This window comes from Vicugna pacos, chromosome 16 (genome assembly GCF_048564905.1).
Source record: "Vicugna pacos chromosome 16, VicPac4, whole genome shotgun sequence".
Lineage (NCBI taxonomy): Eukaryota > Metazoa > Chordata > Mammalia > Artiodactyla > Camelidae > Vicugna > Vicugna pacos.
In genome coordinates, this window is record NC_133002.1 from 32986934 (window position 1) to 33001414 (window position 14481).

The 14481-nt window shown below is 44.0% G+C and overlaps 1 protein-coding gene across 2 annotated transcripts; it reads left to right on the top strand.

The window, feature by feature from the left end:
* The first annotated feature begins 323 nt into the window (after positions 1-323).
* On the top strand, positions 324-5335 carry KRT33A (keratin 33A). 2 transcript variants are annotated; one of them, XM_072938711.1, is made up of 7 exons: positions 324-758; positions 1831-1913; positions 2429-2585; positions 3775-3936; positions 4031-4156; positions 4328-4548; positions 4761-5335. In XM_072938711.1, exons 1-7 carry the CDS (start codon positions 411-413, stop codon positions 4876-4878), a joined length of 1215 nt encoding a protein of 404 aa, XP_072794812.1. In that variant the 5' UTR covers positions 324-410; the 3' UTR covers positions 4879-5335. The 2 variants fall into 2 exon arrangements, with proteins under 2 accessions (XP_072794812.1, XP_072794813.1); XM_072938712.1 differs by having other exon boundaries at positions 4328-4471.
* The last annotated feature ends 9146 nt before the right edge of the window (positions 5336-14481 follow it).

The window sequence follows — 14481 nt, forward strand, 5'->3', positions numbered from 1 at the left end:
CAAAGGCTTGTCAAAGAGTCAGGGCTGTCAAGCCAGGGAGCAAAGAAGCTATCATGTCCCTGGACCCACCACGCCCCACTAATGAAGGCCAGGGCGTTCATGAGTCCAGCTCTTTGAAGCCACCCCATGAAGCTCTTACTTCACTGAAGCACAGCATGGAAGAGGAGTTCTGACTTAGCAAGAAGCCCAAGTAAAGTCTTTTATGAGATGAGGGACTCTTCTGAGGAAACAACAAACCAAGGGGAAGGGCTTTTGACAATCAAATGAGTAAGAAAAAAAGGGCTGTCTTCCACATCCACACCCTCTGCAGAATGGATATAAATGCTCCCCAGAGGAAGGAGACCCACAGCTCTGTGTCTTGGAGAACTTTGACTCTGTCTTCAGTCAGGTGCCCTGCTCTGTCCAGCACCATGCCTTACAGCTGCTGCCTGCCCAACCTGAGCTGCCGCTCCAGCTGCTCCTCCCGGCCCTGCGTGCCCCCCAGCTGTCACGGCTGCACCCTGCCCGGGGCCTGCAACATCCCCGCCAATGTGAGCAGCTGCAACTGGTTCTGCGAGGGCTCCTTCAATGGCAACGAGAAGGAGACCATGCAGTTCCTGAACGACCGCCTGGCCAGCTACCTGGAGAAGGTGCGGCAGCTGGAGCGGGACAACGCGGAGCTGGAGAGCCGCATCCGGGAGTGGTCCCAGCAGCAGGAGCCCCTGGTGTGCCCCAACTACCAGTCCTACTTCCGGACCATCGAGGAGCTCCAGCAGAAGGTGAGGGGCTGGGCACCCCGCTGCCTCCAGCAGGAAGGTGTTGGGAGGGACTTCGAGATAGAAATTGAGAAACCCTCTGAGCTCCGGGTGTGACTGAAATGCATGGGTCGAAGTCTTGCTTTTCCATTCTGTTTTCTTGAGGGCCTGTCTTATTCCAGGTCCAGGACAGTTAGGGCTGAATATTTGCTTAGTCCCAGTCTGTGTGGATGTAGCAGCACTTTGCACGAATAAACTGTAATTAGAAGCTGCCTCTGAATGCTTCGGTGCCTTTGCCAAGACTCTGGAACTAGTACCCTGGGGTGAGAGAAAAGGCAGCCCAGGAAGGAAGCTGAGGAAGTGGAACTTATTGAGAACTGGACCGACTCCTCTCTCCCGCATCTCGGCTTTTGACTGCTCTGACCTCTTATTGCCGTCCTCCCCCGGGTACTTCATTACCCTGACTTCACTGTCTTAACCTAGAAGTCTCTGGGCTTCTCCTGGTGCACAGTGTCCAGTGAGGGTGCAAAACAGTTTGACTAAGATCAGAGAGACTGGAAACTACCTAGGAGATGTACCGCCAAGCCTCCCAGGATGGGCGGGAGAGCATGGCTCTCTCCTCTGTTCAGCCCCTTCCAACTGCTAGTTTACATAAATACGTAAATAAGTAAACACATATTTATTTACATAAATATGTAAACCTTCCCCACTGAATTGGAAGTTTCTCGAGGGCAGGATCTAGTGCTTACTCACTTTTGTGTCCTTAGCTCCTGCAACCATGCCAGACATAGGAGGTTTTTAAAGAGAAATATTTGCTATTATCATCAGCCTCTCAGTATTGCGTATTAGGAAGGAAAAGGAAAAATTATGTATCTACAGATACTTTTCTTACATATGTCAGTGTTCATTTTTTTCCTCCGGCAAGTTTGATTTCTGAAATATCTATCTAGCAATATTGCACGAGGACCGCATTTAATAATCTTATACAAGATCCTTGGTGACTTCTCATTCTGTTCCTTCCTTTTCAGTGAAATAGTAGGGATTTCTGTCGGCTAAAAATAACCAAGCTCATTCTAGAACATTATGGGTCTTCTAGATCCTGTGTGGCAAGTCTGAGAACGCCAGGCTGGTGGTGCAGATTGACAATGCCAAGCTGGCCTCTGATGACTTCAGAACCAAGTGAGTGGGCAAAGAGGGGTGTTGGCTTCCCTCTCTCCTCTCCTTCCCTTGAGCCTGTCCTTTGTACCAACACGTTAACAAAGTTTTCCCTAGATTTTTCCCCAAGAGCCACAGAGCCATTGCGAGCCAGAGTTCAGAGAACCCTTCTCCAGAGTCAGGCTCCTTGCCCACTTTTCTGTAGAGGACATCTTCCAATCCCATCCGATATAGAAGTCATGGTCCCCTGATGCTCCACTCTGCACAGAATCCAATCAGGAGAATGGGAAAAGTGTACTAATTTTGGAAATCTCACAGTTTATGGGCTTCTATCCCATTAAACCCCTTGTGTCTTCATTTATTAAAAAAATAATTATAGGTGCCTTTTCCTCCAGAAGCTGCGGCTCCGTGTTGGAAACCTAAATGAGCAAGGTGGCTGTGAAAATCACAAGCCCCAACTCCCAGTGGCCTGGCGGAGCAAACCAAATCAGAGCCAAGGCCAGGCCTGCCTCTGATGCCCCTGGTCCCCTGTATCACAGGTACGAGACGGAGGTGTCCTTGCGGCAGCTGGTGGAGGCGGACCTGAACGGCCTGCGCAGGATCCTGGACGAGCTGACCCTGTGCAAGTCCGACCTGGAGGCTCAGGTGGAGTCCCTGAAGGAGGAGCTGCTCTGCCTCAAGCAGAACCACGAGCAGGTGAAGTTCCCCAAAGAACCACAGGATCGAACTTGCCACGGCCTGTCTACAGCTGCCACGGGGTGCGGGAGAGGCCCCATTCCCCGAGGAATCTATTCTCCAAACAAAAAAGAGATTTGTAGAGAATGAGCAATCTAAAAATTCACGACAGGAAGTGAGAGTGTTTTGCTGGCGGCAGGAATAGGAGCAGAGGAAGTTGGAAAGCCTGGTAATGAGGCAAGGTCCACAGCGAGGCGGTTCCCAGCTTCTTCCGCTCCCAGGCCGGAGCGCACGGAGCTGCGCGGATCTTTTACCACAGTTCTCTCTTTAGTAACTGGAGACGCTGGTAGGGCCACACTGTAGAGACTCTTCTTTCTCCTCCAGAGCTCTTTCTGCTACTCCGTGTTGCCTGGAGGAGACACTGAAAATTGCTCACGTCATTGCTTGATTAGTTGCACGATAAAGAAGACAGATTTTTTATGCACATCTTAAATCCCAGAACAGCGTAGATGGTGAGAATGAATACTATCTGAGTGTTCATTGTGTGCCAAACATTGTGTTCTGGGCTTTAGAACTCCAGAGGTTGTTCTCATTTTATAGATTAAGAACTTGATGCTTCTAGAAGCTTCTGGAAGCTTTCTAGTAAGTATAGACATGAGACCCAGTTCAGATCTGTCTGACACCCACCTACACCCAAGCACTAAGCTCTGCTGGCTCTGTGAGGACAGACTAGCTGTGAAATGAGCAGACAGTTATTTCCTTCAGCAAAAGCTAAACTAGTGGAATCAAGAAATCATCTCAGGATGGCAGATTTGGAAGTAAGCATTCTTTGCTTCCTCTTTAGTTGAACTCTATCCTTTTTATTACCCATGGTTAAGAGTCAAACCCTAGGCTAGATGATGTACTAACAAGACCGGACTGGGTGTTTGGGCCACAGAGTTTAAATCCTGGTCTGCCGCATCTCAGCACTGAGTCCAAATCCCTGCACCTCTCTAAGGAGTTCAAGGGTGGAGCGAGGTCATGGACTTGAAAGCACTCAGTAAAGCAGAATATACTGGTTAGTCACTGAATACAGAACCCAGTTAATGAGAAGATCAGAAGGAATGAAGCTTTTGAAAGCTTAAGAATGATCACAAGTTGAATTGCACTCTCTTAGAGGAGACCAACAGGATCCTTTGTGATGCTTTGAATTGTCCCCTTCCTCCATCAGGAAGTCAACACCCTGCGTTGCCAACTTGGAGACCGCCTCAATGTGGAGGTGGACGCTGCTCCCACCGTGGACCTGAACCGCGTGCTCAATGAGACCAGGAGTCAGTATGAGGCCCTGGTGGAGACCAACCGTAGGGACGTGGAGGAATGGTTCGCCAGGCAGGTGGGCATCTCAGCTTGTGGACATTCAGTGCTCTTGGCCCCTCGGGGCCCTTCAGGCGGGGTCTGATCCTGGCTTCTCCCCTTTGGTGTTTCAGACAGAGGAGCTAAACAAGCAGGTGGTGTCCAGCTCGGAGCAGCTGCAGTCCAACCAGGCAGAGATCATCGAGCTGAGACGCACGGTCAACGCCCTGGAGGTGGAGCTGCAGGCCCAGCACAACCTGGTGGGTATTGTTCAGCCTCCTGGTGAGAAGGGGAGGTTGGGGGATCGAAGTCACTGGGTTGCCCTTGGGGCCAGGCTCTCCTTAACTCTGGAGGCTTGTGACTCCTTTGGAACCCATGGAGAAGCCATTTAAGGAGCAGCTCTGTGATGTTTCTCACCTTCCCCTGTGCAGAGAGACTCCCTGGAAAACACGCTGACGGAGACGGAGGCCCGCTACGGCTCCCAGCTGTCCCAGGTGCAGGGCCTGATCACCAACGTGGAGCACCAGCTGGCGGAGATCAGGAGTGACCTGGAGCGGCAGAACCAGGAGTACCAGGTGCTGCTGGACGTCCGGGCCCGGCTGGAGTGTGAGATCAACACGTACCGGGGGCTGCTGGAGAGCGAGGACTGCAAGTGAGTATGAGGCTAGGAATATTCCCCCTGGGGGCTCATGAAGTTGCTATGAGGATGGAAGGATGGAAAGATGGAAATGAATTTATAGTTTCAAGCTTTGGGTTGGAGGCAGTCAGAGGAAGTACCATATTCTTACGCAAAGTGTGTTTAGGAACTTCCTATCTCTTCAGCTGACTTTATCTTAACTTGCTCTAATGATTTTCTGTCTCCAGGCTCCCCTGCAACCCATGTGCCACAAGCAATGCATGTGAGAACACCATCGGGTCCTGCGTCTCGAATCCTTGTGTTTCCCGCACTCGGTGTGGGCCTTGCAACACTTTTCTGCGCTAGAGGCCCCAGTGCCAGAAGGAAGACAAGGGCTTCAAAGTCACATCTCAGTTCTACTTCATCCAAACATCCCCAGCAGGGACTACACTTCTATCGGTACCAGCTTCCAAGTGTCACGTCTGGGCTTCCACTGAATTCCCCATCTTGATCCTTTAACAGAAGAAGCTGCCAAGTACACCTACTGGCTTGGTTTGTCTTCTGAGTCACATAGAGAATCTACAATAGGATCAAGTAATTATCTATAATCACAACAACATGTTTACATAATGTGTTATGCTTTAACAAATACTTATCTAAATGTGGTTTTAAAATAATTGTATTAAGTGCAATAGAACTGATTGGGCAAGCTGTGAAACTGAACATAATTGGAAGATACCTTTCTTGTCACTCCTTTGGTCTCTGGAGATGCAATAAAGATCCCTTGTTAACCTCTTAATAAACTTTTATTCTGGCACAAAAATGGTAATTGTCCTTTTCATTCATTAATTTCAAAATTTGGTGTCTTGTGTGAATAAAAAGTAATCAGTGTTCTTTCCGTCAGAAGGGGGTCATCCTCCCAACAGATGGCCTGTGGCTACCCTCAAAGACATTACCCACCTACTGACGTGGATTTCATGTTTGGGAGGAGGATGGCAGGAAAGGAATGACAAATCTACGTGAGAGTATCTGAAAACATTTCCTGTCCAGCCCTTCAGGGGAATATGTGATAGAATCACAGAAATGGGACATCAGAAGGAAGTGACTCTTGAGAGAAAGGCTGTGCCTCTTAGCAACATGGAAACATTGTAACCTGGAAAGAACTGGGGAAAATATCTCAGCCAAAAATTATCTTCCTCCATTTCCATCTCAGCATACTGGCGAGGTTTTGTTTTGTTTTGTTTTTTCATAGCCATCAAAATTGAGTAATGACTATTTTTGTGCCTATGAATCTCATACTAATGATTAAAATATGCAGAAATGTATTACACTCACACCCGGACTTTCAAGTCATTGCATTACAGCTTTTCAAACCAAAATGTTAAAAAAAAAAAGACCCATTGTTAATCACATTCCTCTCACCAGAATGTTTTTAATGTTGATATTTTCTTTCATATCATTTAATCATGATACTTTGAGAGGGTGAAACTGAGCAGGACCCTGCAGGGCTTTTCTGGGGACAGAACCTTCCTCCCCAAAGTCCCCTCCTCTTGTCTGTAGAAAAGATTTAGCTTCCTAGGATTTCCCCAAGTTCCAAAGGGCAAATTTAATTGAGAAGTGAGAAAATGCAGAAACAAAGGAAATCAGTCAAGCAAGACAAAATAATAGTAATTTAGCCATAAAACAAAGTCAAGATTGTTAGTTCCTCCTCATGGGCTACATATAAAATTCTAAGCCACATTCTTGGACTGTTTTGCAGCAACTAAAATCCCCGCCAGATGGAAGAAGTTAACTGCATGCTGACCACCAGCATATAGACCCTGGATGGGTTAAAACCAGAAGGTTGATAATTGATTCTGGAAATATCATCCTGTGACCTCACCATCAACCAACCAGAGAACTGTGCATGAGCTGATCAGGAACCCAGTAAAAAACACCCCTAACCTTGTCTTTAAAACTCCTTCCCTGAAAGCCATTGAGGAATTTGGGTCTTTTGAGCATATTCGCTGCCTGTTCTTCTAGCCTGGTGCCCTGCAATAAGTGCTGTACTTTCCTTCACCACAGCCCGGCTTCAGGGTGGCTTTGCTGTGCATCAGGTGAGTGAACCCAAGTTTGGTTTGGTAACAAGGGTAAATGTTTATGCCCACTTAGTACTAAAAACAAGTATAATTTTAAAAGTTTTGTCACAGATTACTTATTCCTTGAAAAATTTTTATCAGTAGTATATATGGATGTATATTTTATAATGTGCATAATATTTTATAATCTAGTATATTTATAAATGCTATGCACAAAAATAAACATATTGCATGTTTGTGCTCAAAGTTCTTCTGATACAGGTGTGAGATGAAATATTGTGAAACCCAGTGGATTATTGAGCCCAGTACCCCCTGCACTCTGTATGGACTGGAGTATGTCATTTCAACTGGACATAAGTCATGGGAGGGAATTCTTTGGAACACCACATATGTGATTAAAGAGTTGAAAGTAAGACAGTTTTGTTTTGATCAAAAAGATTCTTCCTTTTTCACAATGAGGGAATTGCATGAGATATATACAAGTACAGTTTTTTTTTTTTTGACATGTAAATTCACCTGATCTCTACGTTGTGTGAAAGCCTGTGCCGGAAACGCTCAGTGGATGCCATGGTTTCCTCTCCCGGGGATGTTCTGGGCTGTCAGGACACAAGTGCCTACAAGTCATCCCCCTGGAGCCCCTGTGATGTGAGCTTGGAGCTGATGCTGGACTGAGCTTACTCTGCTCAGTTGCCTGAGGCAGCAGTGCTCCTGAGATGCCGGAGAACTGTGGCTGGTTTATTCCGTGTTTCAGGGAGCCTGGAGCTTTGAGCTTTGGTCCCACCTGTTTTTCTTGGTTTGAAGTTGGTCATATTACTGCATCTTCCCACCATATTCCTGCATTCAATGGTGTCCATATTTACCAATGTTTAAAAAACCACAAACAATAATCAAGTGAGGGACCCCAAGTCTCAGTCCCTAAGAGAGATTGACTCTTGTTGTTCCTTTTCCTGTTCCCACTTTTCTAAATCACTTAATGGAATGGAGAGCTAGCAGGACCATGAACTCTCACAGAGATCAGAGCATCATCGACCTCTGAGAAAGGCAGGGCAGGGCAAGAAGTAGAGTGGGGAAAGGGCTTTTACATAAAACTCACAGACCATAGACTTAGGTATCTCAGTGAGTTCCAGGGGAAAATACCAAATTTTCAGGGTGCTCCTTATCTATTCTAAGATCTGAGAATCAGTGCCCTTTACAGCAGAGAGGACCACTGCTTGAAATATCAGTGAAGGACCCCCCACACAAAAACAATTCTTTATTTGAGTTTGGCAGAGAAGAATTAGTAGAAAATACTTCTATCAATTCTAAAAATGATTAACACAGATACAATACAGAGCTCAACTGGTGATAGACTCCAATATTAAAAAGAGCACTTCATGGCTGAATGGGAGTTAGATCAGCGGAACTCTAGTATTTAAAACCGTGGGGGTTGTGGATGACAGTTACAGTCAAGTGCTTTGTTCTGCCTTATTTTGCTTCAAAGAAGATCACTGATATCTAACAACTGCTCACATTCCTCATTCAAGACAGGAAAGTCAGACAGGAAGTGCCCAGAGTTACAAGAACTGATAAAACTGTAAAAAGATGTGATCATGATGAGGCTTGTCCCTTGCTGTTGTGAAACCACAGGGACAAGCTTGGGTCTGAAATTTAAGGAAGGTCAGGGAAGCTGTGCAGCCTTCTTGGTCAGAGACAGATTCACAAGAAATCAAAACACGTGCTCAGCAGTAGCAGGGAAACATTGGCGTCGCCATGCGATGATTTCATGTGGTAGCGTAAGTGAAGTTCATGGTCGCCCTGGGGAACTAAAGCTCGGAACGTGACACATGGGAGTATGTGTGTGTTTCAGGTTTTAAAAATGGTTCAAAGATGAAACGAGAAAGATCTTGGGTTTGAAAAAGCCTGCTTTAGTTTTCAATCTGAATTGTAGCCTCCATCGGAATCTCAGCCCTCAGTGTGTTACTTGGTCTGTCTGAGCCTTAGTTCCTTAATCTGTAAAACGGGAGACTAAGAACCACCTCATAGTTTTTTTTTTTTAATTGAAGTATAGTCAATTTACAATGTTGTGTTAACTTCTGGTATACAGAATAGTGATTCAGTCATTTATATATATATATTCCTTTTCATATTCTTTTTCATTATAGGCTATTACAAAGTTTTGAATATAGTTCCCTGTGCTATACAGTAAGACCATGTTTCTTTTTTTATCTATTTTATATATAGTAGTTAGCATCTGTAAATCCCAAACTCCCAATTTGTCCCTTCTTCCCTTTTAAGTGATTATTATCATTTTTAATTGAAGTATAGTCAGTTTACAATGTTGTCAATTTCTGGTGCACAGCATAATGTTTCAGTTATACGTGTACCTACATATATTGTTTTCAGATTCTTTTCATTACAGGTTACTACAAGATATCGAATATAATTCCCTGTGCTATACAGTAGAACCTTGTTGTTTATCTATCTTATATATAGTAGGTAGTATCTGTAAATCCCAAACTCCTAATTTATCCCTCCCTACTTTTTAAAAATTTTCTTCTTTTTTTTAAAACATTTTTTATTGAGTTATAGTCATTTTACAATGTTGTGTCAAATTCCCTCCCTACCTTTTAAATAAGGATGGAATGAAATGATGCAGATAAAGCTGTTTAATTCAATGCCTGAAACACAGCAAATGCTCAGTAAGCATAATTTGTATTCATGTCGTTAGGGTGGTACCCCTGTGCTCTCATCCCCTGTCCTATTGATCAGGCTGGGGGGAGCCACAGCCTTGAGTCAAAGATTCTGCTGACTCTGGTCCTTTGGTGTCCAGCTTAGGAGCCTGGTTTCAAGTTCCCTCAAGTTCAGGACTGTAAAAAGGGGAATGATGGGGGCAAGAGGCTGAGGAATCTGAGCTCAAGAGCTGAGAATCAGAAAGAAATGAATTCAGACGAATGTATGTACGTGTCAGGAGGAAGGAAGAGAGTTAAGAATATCAGGCTAGTGGCATTTTCATTGAGTGTCGGGATTAGAATTTTTAAGCGAGAAGATAAAAGTAAAGCATGATCTGATGTCAAGGTCGTAGACATTTTAGTCACTCATGGGAGCTGGTCTCCGCTTAATGTCTATTTTCCACCCTAGGAAGCAACACTTAAGTTTATCATGAAAGACCTGGATAACACTGAACATATCTGTATTTTATTTTAATAGTAATTTCATACCTGCACTCATTGTTTGTTTGTGGAGCCTGGCTGGCTGCTGACCATGGAGAAAAGCGTGCAGAAATATTGATTCTCAGAAACCTGGACACTGTGGTACACTGTGGTTCACTGTGGTTCACTTCCCAGGTGGGGAAGGGGGTCACCTCAGGAAGCGTATCCTCTGGCTGTGTGCAGTACTGTGCAAACATGCACCACCACGGAGATCAAGTCTGAGGAGGGCGAGGATGGTGTGCTCTGGGGGTGGGGAGACAGCCTCCATGGGAGAGAGTCAAGTCTGTTCTTGATCCGTTCTTAATGAGATTGGTTCTCCAAGGCCACATATCTTGAACTGAAATGCAGAAATGCAGGAGAGCTGGTGAGAGGATGGGTGGGGAAGTATCCAGAATCTTGCAGCTGAGATATGGTGAGCTCTGGGTGGGTGGGACTGGTTCCCAAGGCTTGACATTTGGATATCAAGGATTTTAGAAAAGAGAATGTTTTATTCTGATGCATTTTACTGAGGGTTCACCTTCCTGCTCTGAGGTTGGTACTGAGAGAGAAAGAGAAGGAGAGGAAGAAAGAAGAGGAGGAGGAGGAGGAGGAGAAAGGGGGAGCAGAAGGAAGAAGAGGAGGAGGAAGAAGAGAAGGAAAAGAAGGAGGAAAAGGAGGGGGAAGGAGGGAGGGAATGAGGAAGGAAGGAAGGAAGGAAAGTAGGAAGGAAGGAAGGAAGGAAGGAAGGAAGGAAGGAAGGAAGGAAGGAAGGAAGGAAGGAAAAAATAAAAAAAGCAAAGGGCCAGGCAACCTGACTGTCTATTGCAACCATCTTAGCCCCCTCAAGTGTACCTTTGTCACATGGTCTTTGTGGCCCTATTTCTGCCACTAACTTGGCTTTATCTCCCAATTCTAGTCTCATGTTTGCCCCTTAGACTTAATGGTAGAACCAACTCTTCTGGTCCTCATCTTTGGTGCCCCTGGGACACTGTCAGCCCCCATCCTCTAGCTCGTCCTGCTTGAGGCCTCCCCAACCAGGATGATAGTAACCCATGTGTGCCATCGAGGAATTAGATAAAGGCTCCTGTTCTGGGTGGACACACCCTACAGGTGTCTGGTTTGCAAACAGCCTGTAAGCTGGTCTTCAGCCTCTACGCAACCTCACAGCTGGGTGCTCGTGTGCCTGGCATGACTCTTAGAAGTGCATATGGCAGCCTTGAGACAACCGTGCAGCCTGCTCAAAGCCCGACCCCTGGGATGCCAGCCAGGCCATTGTGCCTCAAGTGGCCCTCAAGACATTTAGTTTAAATAACTGTTAAGAATTTTCACATTTCCTAACTGGTCCTTGTGGTGCTTTTATGGCAGGTATAAAGGAGGCACATAATAGGTGCTCAATAAATAATAAACAGCCTGCCTGAAAGGAATACCTTACTTAGGGCAGATGAGGAAATGAAGCACAGAGAAGTTGTTTGAGCAATGTCACACAGCAAAAAGATGCTTTTTACTCCTTAGGAGGGGATGCACTTGGGTATCTATGAGAAGACAGGAAACATGTAGGTACAAAGTTGTTGTAGGTACGTGGTTGAGTCATCCCCTTTCTCTCAACCTTGGCACTGTGTTCTTTGAAGGCAGTTATGTCACTCCTACCTTAACAACTGTGACACAGGATTAGACATGAACCGTCATTGTCAAAGGATTTTGGTGACAAAAACGGGGTACAGCATGTAATTTTTGAATTAAGCCCAATCCAAAACAGAAATTAAGTCAAGAGCTAAAATGGTTTGGCTGCACAAAGATGGAATGAATGCCAAGAGCTCTTCTAGTTCTTCTCGGAGGTACTTAAGTGGACCCAGAAGGTTGCCCGTCATGCTCATGTCAGTGCTGCCTGGTGACCGAGCCAAGACTTAAAAGCTTTGGTCTCTCCTTTGTTTCTCTTCTTTTTACGGAGGGCTGGGCATCTCCTGCTAAACATAAAACTGATCAAAGGTGACAAAGTAAGGTAAACATTCTAGAAAGTTTTGCATTTTAGTTGAAAGAATCAGGGCGGGTCTAAAGAATCTTTCTAAAGAATCACAGTTAATCTGTCACTGATAATAAATGAAGACCTGGTGAAATGTGAACCTCTTGGCTGAACCAAAGAGTTCTTTCAAACGCATACTAATGGCACAGCCAATGAAATAGGTTGACAGAAAAATACTAGTTAATGTCTATGCCTGTATTTAAAACAAAATCTTGGACTTGTATATACATTTATAAAAGCATAAAGCACTAGCAGGATTTACATACTAATTTCATGATTTTGTTTGTCTCTGAGAAGAAGGGGTTGGAATGGGTATGGAAAGTCAAAGAAGTTCTTTATCTTTGATGCTATGTTTGTGATTTTTCAACAGAGAGAAAATTGGAAAAAATATTAACAGCTACTAATCCTAAGTAGAGAAGCACAGGTTTTAAAATATATTTCCTCTGTCCATTTTTCTTTTCTTTATTTTAATGCCTAGATGGCCTTTTTTTAAAAGTTTTTTTTTATTGTTACCTAAACAAAACAGACATAGAAAAATTGAGTGGAAAAGCAAATTAATCTTTTTATTTCAGCCCTTGTTGGCTGTGGTAACCCTGGGTGTTAGACCTTCAAATCTTAATGGCACTGTTGTTTACCTAATGGAAACTTTTTGTGCTTATAATAAGGCTGAGTAACCAGGAGGATATACATTCTTGTTTTTGAACCTGGACACCCACAGCCACAAAGTGATGGCAAATGACTTTTGCTCATATCCTTGCAATAAGGTAGTTGTGTAAAGGTATTTGTGATTTTTGTGCTTATATTGTTACCGACCCAAACTTGGGTCTGCTCACCTGTGTGCGGTAAAGCCAGTCTACTGATGCTGGGTTGCAGTGAAGGAAAGTGCAGTGTTTATTGCGGGACACCACGCAAGGAGTCTAGGCAATGAGTGCTCCAAGGACCCAAACTCCTTGATGGCTTTCAGGGAAAAGTTTTTAAGGACAGGGTGAAAGATAAACAAGTTTATACTGTATAGCACAGAGAACTCTATTCAATATTTTGTAACCTATGGTTAAAAAGAATATGAAAATGAATATATGTATGTTCCTATATGACTGAAGTATTGTGCTGTACACCACCAGAAACTGATACAACGTTGTAAACTGACTATATTTCAATAAAAATATATTAAAAAAAACCCCAAACAAACCCCAAAACAATATATTCATGAAAAAAAAATAAAGACAGGGTGAAAGAGAGGGTTGTGGTGCATGTGATCAGCTCGTGGACATTTTCCTGATTGGCTGGCAGTGAGGCAATCAGGAATTACCATCATCAACCTTCTGGTTCCAACCTGTCTGGGGTCTCTGGGCTTGTGAGCAGCACACAGTTAATTTCTTCCACCTGGTGAGAGTTTCAGTATCTGCAAAACAGCTCAAAGAATTTGACTCAGAATATTATCTATAGCCCTTGAGGAGGAGCTAAAGGTCCTTGACTTTGTTTAACGGCTAAACTTATTTTGTCTTGCTTGGTGGTTTTCCTTTGTTTCTCCATTTTCTTACTTCTCTGATTACACTTATTCTTTGGAACTCAGGGAAGCCTAGGAAGCTAAAGTTTTTTCTACAAACAAGAGGCAGGGCAGGATGTGGGGAGGGATGTCTATCTTAGGAAGGCCCTATAGGGTCCTGCTCAGTTACACTATGATACAGAAAAAGGAAGATAAGGGAGACAGAGGCCACATTATAAAAGATCTAACTGCTTTACATTTTTATCTAATTGCTTTATTTTTGCTTGCAATACCTGAAGTATTTAATTGAATACCTCTGGGTTCATTGAAGGCAGGGAACTGTGAGGAGCAGAAAAGGTGGTCCACGTTGAGTGTACACTCATCTCCAGTCTCAAGAAATTTGGGGTCTTCTGGAAGCACTACACAAGATTTATACATAATGAATATTTCCTCCCTATGATGAATGGGGAAGCACCATATCCAAGATGAAGGAAATGCTCTCAACCAGAGAAGCATCAATAAATAAGTGTATGGTTACCAAGGGTGATGACACATGGGTATGCAAGTTTCTTTAAGATTTCTGTCTAGTGGATTCATTGTGGATTCCTTCCTGTTAAGACTGGAGTTTCCTTTTTCAAATACCAATCCTTGATGATTTTTACTAAGGGTATCTTCCAATGGCATTTTTTCTTTGTCAGAAATTTCACAACAGATGTAGATAGAAAAATGACAATTGTGGTGTGTGATGGTTAACTTTATGTGTCAACTTGACTGGGATAAGGGATATCCAGGTAAGTGGTAAACATTATTTCTGGGTGTGTCTGTGAAGACATTTCTGGAAGAGATTAGCATTTGAATCAGTAGCCTGAGTAAAGATCACCCGCACCAGTGAAGGTGGGCATCATCCAGTCAATGTCAAGAAGTTAACTGCCTGCTTTCTTCTAGGAATTTTATGGGTTCAGGACTTACATTTAGAACTTTAATCTAGTTTGAGTTTATTTTTGTATTTGGTGTGAAAAAAAATGGTCTTGTTTCATTGTTTTACATGTAGTTGTCCAATTATCCCAACACTACTCATTGAAGAGACTGTCTTTTACCTACTGCATATTCTTGCCACTGTAGTTGTGGATTAATTGACCACACATGTGTGGGTTTATTTCTGGGCTCTCTATTCTATTCCATTTATCTATGTGTCTGGTTTTGTGCCAGTACCACCCT

What these genes read in the sequence shown, in the direction of transcription:
- KRT33A (XM_072938711.1), top strand. Translation starts at nt 411, where the DNA reads ATGCCTTACAGCTGCTGCCTGCCCAACCTGAGCTGCCGCTCCAGCTGC. An exon ending in TCGAGGAGCTCCAGCAGAAG is followed by an intron (nt 759 to 1,830) that starts GTGAGGGGCTGG and finishes TGGGTCTTCTAG; the next exon opens with ATCCTGTGTGGCAAGTCTGA. An exon ending in CTGGAGAGCGAGGACTGCAA is followed by an intron (nt 4,549 to 4,760) that starts GTGAGTATGAGG and finishes TTCTGTCTCCAG; the next exon opens with GCTCCCCTGCAACCCATGTG.